This window comes from Canis lupus, chromosome 21, assembly GCF_003254725.2.
Source record: "Canis lupus dingo isolate Sandy chromosome 21, ASM325472v2, whole genome shotgun sequence".
In the NCBI taxonomy this organism is placed as follows: domain Eukaryota; kingdom Metazoa; phylum Chordata; class Mammalia; order Carnivora; family Canidae; genus Canis; species Canis lupus.
This window is the reverse complement of record NC_064263.1, coordinates 29,083,698-29,091,233: the sequence shown is the minus strand read 5'-3', so window position 1 is coordinate 29,091,233 and position 7,536 is coordinate 29,083,698. Positions and strand designations below refer to the sequence as shown.

Below are 7,536 nucleotides of genomic sequence, written 5' to 3'. Positions count from 1 at the left end.
GTAGATATTTTAGCTGTAAAAAAAATGAAATACATTCCAAAGTCAATATAGTTACCTGTTTTCTTTCCCAAGTTCTCCATCTCATGTCACTAATTCCCTTTAGAGAAGAAGGGTAAGATGATTTTCTCCCGAATCTGCTTGGTCTTCACCCCATAGATGATTGGATTGAGTGCAGGAGGGATGGCTACATAGAGGTTGGCAGTCAGTATGTGGAAAGAGCGAGGAATATTGTGACCAAAACGGTGGGTGAGGACAGAGAACATGGCTGGTGTATAGAATATAAGAATGACACAAACATGGGAACCACACGTGTTGAGGGCTTTCTTGCGGGCATCTCGAGATGGAAGGTTAAAGACGGCACGAAGGATGAGACCGTAGGAGATGCCAATAAGGATCAAGTCTGATGTGACAGTCATTATAGGTACAGCTAATCCATACCAGATGTTGATGGAGATATCCGCACAGGCTAGTTGGGCTATGCCTATGTGCTCACAGTATGTGTGTGGAATGAAGAGTGTTCGGCAAAAAGGCAGTCTCTTTAATAGGAAGACACATGGGAAGATGATACAAAAGCTCCTGCTGACAATAGCCACTACAATCTTAGTAATAATCTGACGGGTGAGAATATTCGTATACCTTAGGGGGAAGCAAATAGCAACATAGCGATCAAATGCCATAGCCAGCAGAATAGCAGAATCCATAGCAAAGCTGTAGTGGAGAAAGAACATCTGAGTAAGGCATGCAGGAAAAGTGATTTCCTGAGGACCTAGCCAGAAGATGCTGAATGTTTTGGGTACACATGTATTAGACAGGATGACATCTGTAGCAGCCAGCATGGAGAGGAAAAAGAACATGGGCTCATGAAGGGTACGCTCCATGGAAATAAGGTAGAGAAGGATGCTGTTGCCCGCCAGGGCCACAAGATAGATAATAAAGAAGAGAATCCCAATCCAGACATGAAACTCCTCCAGCCCTGGGATTCCCAGTAAGATGAATGGGCCCGGATTGAAGCTGCTCAAGTTGAATGTGGCCACCATGGTCTTGGATTAGATGTGCCTCATAGCCTGGAAATAAAAATTTCATGGCTGATTGCTAGTGATCTATAGACGTCCACCTCTGAACCTACTTCAGTATTATCCACTTATTTGCAGCTCTGTGAAGTGACAGACTATCATTTGTCACTTTTTTTTTGCTAATAAACACCTGCTAAACTTTTACTTGGAATTTTAAGTCATATTAAGAGAGGTATCAAAATAATTTTTCCCAGAGATACAAATCACATAACCCCAGTCATATACTTTTAGACCTGCCTAGTTACCAGGAACCCAGGAAGTTGTTTTTATTTTCTTTTTTTTTTTTTTAAGATTTTATTTATTTATTCATGAGAGACACAGAGAGAGAGGGAAGCAGGCACCATGCAGGGAGCCCGCCGCGGAACTCGACCTGGGTCTCCAGGATCACACCCTGGGCTGAAGGTGGCGCTAAAATGCTGAGCACCCGCGCTGTTCCCCAGGAAGTTTTCTAGGAAAATAGGTGCTCAAAATACTATTAGGTGGAGAGACAATGGCTAGTTGGGGATTTGGCACAAGTTCAATGTAAAGTTCCAGCCCTAGTGAACTGGACTAACAACTGTAGAGTCTCAAGGGGTCTAACTCTGAAGTAGACCATGCAGTCTCTTTTCTGCTCTTTCTCCACAGTGGGACATTTACCTTGGTTCTCATTAGTATTGTAGCAAAGTTCACCAGCTTAAAGAGGAAACAAAATATATTCTTCCCTAAAGGCTATGGTTTAGGTGGTTTACTCTGCCTTCAGATATTCCCAGGTTGGAAAATCTTCCAAGAAAAGACATTCTCCATTAGCTTACTATGTCAGATTGGTCTCAAGGAAAGAATATAATCCTCCTCTCAACTCTCACAGAAGATATCTCAGCAGGGGCAGCCCAGTCTCTGGGTAGTTATACCCCAGTATTCTTGCCCCTATCTAATCTATGTAACAATTCATTCTTGTGAGATTTCATTGAAATAGTCGGGACCTCTTCCCAAAAGTCTTCTATTTGTGACATGACACACAAATATCTTCTCCAACTTCAGTAGTCTCTCATTTTTCTTTCTACCTGTTCTTGAATGTTGTTATTCTGTAGTGCTCTATATCTGCTACTCTATCTAGGTCAACAAACTCCATCTGGGTGATATCCCCAAATGCCATGACTTTGTGTCTCCTATGTTGAAGATTCTGAAGTTTATAATTTTACAGATATTTCTCTCCCCTCAGGTTTGGAACTAGTTACTTACTCAATGCCTGCTAGCTTAGAAATACCACAGGTGCATCCAATTCAGCATATTTCAAACTATCTTATTTCTCTTTCCATTGCTTCAAATCTGTTTCTCCTATAATGTTTTCCAACTCAGCAAATGATAGTATAACACGGTTTCTTAGTCTAGAAGCCTTGAAATTATCTCAATCCTATTCTTTCACACACAATCATCTTGCTCATCTTCCAAACAAGTATCATGTTACAAGTAAGTGTTCATTCTGTCTTACATCAACTTATTGCTATCCTCGCATTGACTGCTCTATCCTACATGCTATCATCTCTCATCAAGACCTCTGCATTCTAACTCAAATGCACCGATTTTCCCTGAGCAATTAAAGGCAGATATGATGTAAAGTCTGTCCCAACTAGAAAGAAAAGAAAATGGAAAGACTATAATTCCAGATAAGAAGAAATGGCAAGGCTGACCATTGGCAGCAGTAAATATCTTCAGTGCTTAAATCTACATGGAGTCCACCTCTTTAAAAATAGATACAGGTATAGCAGAGACACATAGAGAAGCCTTAGCTAGGTTTCAGGATCCAGGATTTTGGTTCCCTATTCACAAAATTATCTATAAATCACCTCACCCGCATCTCATATTCCCTACCACATATACACCCAGATAACATCTAAAGGAAGAAAGAAGGACAAAATATGGAAATTGGAAGAACAAACTATTACAGAGAAATGATAATTAAGCAGGAGACAATAAATTCCATGACAAAAGCACCACAATTAAAGACTAATCTAAATGAAAAATATATAATTCCATTAACATTTATTTAAAGTATTCTTACAGATCCCTAAAGCAAAGCCCTGTGATCAAGTGGAAAAAGTAACAATGGATATGAATAACCAGGTCATATAAGAAGAAACTCTAATGTGTAACAATATGTAGAATATTTTTGGTCTCGTAAATAATTAAACTTAATATAAACATGAATGATGAGGTATATTATTTATCAATCAAGACTTAAAATGATCAATGGTATCATTGATAATATACATCCTGTGAAGGGTCTGAGGAAGTAAGAGTTGTCATAACTATTTTAGAAGGGTTTACTATATAACATTCTTAGATACTAATTTGACAATGTGTATCAAAACATAAAATGCACATATCCATTGCCCCAGAAGTTCCAAATATAGGATCTAGAGATACAATTATATAAATTAAAATGGCAAAAAGATATTCACAGCAGCAACATTTATAATATGAAATTTGAGAGAAATTTTAATATGAAAATAAAAATTGAAAAGCTAGCATCAGTTTAATTTTTATATGGGAATTATTTTAACATTTACAGTATGTTCATACAATGTAATAGTATATGGCTTTCAAAAAGAATGAGGTAAAGCTATGTGTATAGGAATCAAAAGATGCCAAAATAGTGCTACTTCTGCAGGACACATACTAAAACTGGAATAAAACAGAGAAGGTTAGCTGGTAATATTTAAAGGGCAACATAATTTCAGAATGTTTTTAAATAGCAAAAAAAATGTGTAAAGAAAAATTTTAAATGATAAGAAAAAGGATTATATGATTTATCAATTAACAATAAAATGACATGATTAACTTGAATGCATTTATTAAATGCATACACACATAAATCAAATACATGACTAAACTACATAGTATCTTGCTGGCTCAAGAATAAATACACCCAAGGACAGAATATATAGCTCCAAAATTGGTTGTAATTTTTATACTATATGCAATTAGAGGAATCAAGATTGGTGAGACAATACTGGATAATTCCACAAAAGGCTTGGAAATTATTTCTTATTTATTGCAGAAGAATATGTAGTTGGATTCACAATTAAAAAATTCCTCATGAATCAAAAAGATATATGCATCATATATGAATATATGTAAACAGTATCACAATAAAACCTCTAGCTTATATTAAAAGTATATGCGCCTGAAATGTGTATGAGAATGAGGTTTTTAAGAAATATATTTAGGTAAACAATCAGGAAATATCAAATAAGGCAGAAAGACAAAAAGGTAGATACAGACTAGAGAACAGCACCAAAGATTCACTAAATGGCAAATCTTCGAAAACTAGTAGATGTTGCTTTAGGATTCAAAATGTTAGTTTTAAGGGACACCTGGATGGCTCAGTGGTTGAGCATCTGCCTTTGGCTCAGGGCGTGATCCCGGAGCTCTGGGATCAAGTCCCACACAGGGGTCCCTGCATGGAACTTGCTTCTCCCTCTACCTGTGTCTCTACCTCTGTCTCTGTGTCTCTCGTAAATAAATAAATAAAATCTCTGAAAAAAATCTTTAAACACATTATCAATGAAATAAGAATAATTAATATAAGTATATTAAATATCCAAAATTGGAAATCAATTACTTTAAAAAGAGAAAAAAGTAAAAAAAAAAAATGTAATCAGTAGAATTCTCTAAAGTCACAAGTGAATTACATAAGCATAATGATTAAAATCAAGATAAAAAAGACAAAAAATTTTCTAATGACAAAGAAGATATATTTTTAAACAATAATGGTATTTTGAAGTCCCTTATAATGCTCTGACAATTAAAGTAAAATTAAGATACTTGGGAAAATATACAGAAACAAACATGATTGATGAATAATCATACAACCTAAGTAAACCAATTTATATAAAATAAAAAGGTTATCAGAGACCTATCTCCCTCCGAATGGTGCCCAAACTAGACAATTTCATCAAATATATCTTCTCATATTTAAAGAGCAGGTAATTCATGTAGGATACAACTGATTTCTGAGCATATAGGAAGCCCGAAAATGTTCTAAGTTTATTTTAAAAGCTAGTTAAACTATTTTGTGAAACCTAAATATATTCCTTTATTTGAACATTACTTGTAAGTCCTAATATGTACCCAGATGAACTAGGAACCCATTCTGTAAACAAGGGACTGAGTATGATCATGACTGAAGTGAAGTAAAAAATGGCAGCCTGCATTACTGTAACAGAAGAGATTGTCTTCAGAAAGATGAGGAGACAGAATTGATAGGACTTATCGGTCAATAGAGGGGTGATGGAAAGAGGAGTGATGAAGTTGCTGAAACACCAGCAAATTCTTCCATATCTATGAACTTCAAGTCAAGTTTGCCCTGTTTTATTTTGTTTCCTTGGCTTCTACTTTGTCTCCTGATTTTAGAGAATAATTTTAAGATTATTTAAAATATGCCCATTTGTTTACTATCAACTAAGGTAAGCAAATAGACATTAATTTGAAGACACATTATCTGATCCTATGAGTAGTATCCACATCTGTATATCTCTTGCTGCATAATCTCATAACTGAAGAATTTGCATAAAACTCATGGTTTTATACCTAACACCATGGCATTACTGACACCCATGTAGTTCCTCAATGCTTTAAAGACTTTAAAGACTTTCAATAATTTTTCTTGTTCAGTCAGAAACAAATATTACCTAACACTAGATCCCAGAAGAGAATATCAAAGTAGAAGAGGCCATAAAGCCTTCTTCCATGTCAAACATGAGATAACTTTAGTCCACTGAGTGTGTCACCCCAATTTAAATTTCAGCTTTGAGGAATATTCTTATCTGATTTCTTTTCCACCTACATTTGGTCTTGAAAGTTTCTTCAATGTGGTTTATGTATACAATGGAATATTACTCAGCTATTAGAAATGACAAATACCCACCATTTGCTTCAACGTGGATGGAACTGGAGGGTATTATGCTGAGTGAAGTAAGCCAGTCGGAGAAGGACAAACATTATATGTTCTCATTCATTTGGGGAATATAAATAATAGTGAAAGGGAAAATAAGGGAAGGGGGAAGAAATGTGTGGGAAATATCAGAAAGGGAGACAGAACGTAAAGACTGCTAACTCTGGGAAACGAACTAGGGGTGGTGGAAGGGGAGGAGGGCGGGGGTGGGGGTGACTGGGTGACGGGCACTGGGGGTTATTCTGTATGTTAGTAAATTGAACACCAATACAAAATAAATTAAAAAAAAAAAAGAAAGAAAGTTTCTTCAGCTTCGTCCATTTTCTTTCTTTCTCTAGCAAACTTTCTCTCATCTATAGCACAAAACAAGCTTTCCTGAACAATATCCAAATTAGGTAATGCCCCAGGTATACTCCTGGCACTCCACATTATCCAATCAGAGCACTTATCACACTATTTTTATTTTATTTTATTTTATTTTATTTTATTTTGCTTTCTCATTTAATAAGTGATAAAGTTTAAGAGGATATATATCACGTCTGCTTATTTCACTGTTCTATCCCTAGAACAGAATGTGTCACAGAGTGTTCAATAGGTTCTTGAATAAATGAGTGCCAGAGAGACCAGTGGACTTCATACTAATTAACTTGATCATTCAAATAGTGTTGTGAATATCCTCTCATTTATTCACCATTCCCTCAGTCTTATGTCCTCTCAGCCTACCACAACAATATAAAGTAGGCTCCTCCACATAAAACTTGGAAAACTAAAGATCTAGAAACGCATGAAAACTTGCTTCCCTTATTTAAATATTTCCAAACTGGATGAAGGCTCCCACCAAACAAACCTATGGAATGAATCCACAAACACTGCACAGTGATGAAAGATGGTCTGGGAGGAAGGACTCAGCTAGATGTGGGAAATTAGTACACCTTCCTCACCTACCTTCAAAGTTCTAGATACAGAAAAAGGTCTGTGGGCTTTACGTTTGCCTTCTTGGAACTTCTCAGGCATCACTAACTATACATTCTCTTTAATCTCCTAGCACTAGTACTCTTTGATCACAGTCCCTTTGATTACAGGTTCCTGAATAAGATTTTGCATTTTAGCAAGTATTCTACTACCACCTTATTTACTGGTCTCTGATTGACTGAGGAGCATTTTTCTTCTCTCTCCTAAGACTAGGAATATTGCAATAACACATCCAATGTCTCTACAAGCTCCATCTCCTCTAGCACTAAACTAAACACAGGACAGGACTTTCGGTAATATCTTGATCATGAGGTATTATAATCCAAACCTTGACTTTATTTCTCTTTTTTATGCTAAGTTTGTCTATGTGAATATCTTTCTTCTGCCCTATTTTAGAGAAAGGGATATCCATGGTTGGCCCATGGGTTACAAGAAGGACTATTTTAAGATCCAATCCAAAAAGTAACTGTTCAAATCTGTTTTGTGTTTGTGTCCCTCTGTGGTGTCTAGGGTAGGTGGACATCTGAGTGCTTACCCCTATGATTCCCCAAAAACAAT

General features: G+C 36.2%; 1 protein-coding gene across 1 annotated transcript; it reads right to left on the bottom strand.

Moving 5' to 3' along the window:
* Positions 1-21: 21 nt before the first annotated feature.
* LOC112667521 (olfactory receptor 52H1-like) lies at positions 22-6,187 on the bottom strand. The gene has a single exon (XM_025459256.3). The coding sequence runs from the start codon at positions 1,035-1,037 to the stop codon at positions 90-92; it is 948 nt and encodes a 315-aa protein (XP_025315041.1). The 5' UTR covers positions 1,038-6,187; the 3' UTR covers positions 22-89.
* Between the last annotated feature and the right edge of the window lie 1,349 nt (positions 6,188-7,536).

Coding starts and splice junctions, on each gene's coding strand:
- LOC112667521 (XM_025459256.3), bottom strand. CDS start 1,037: ATGGTGGCCACATTCAACTTGAGCAGCTTCAATCCGGGCCCATTCATC.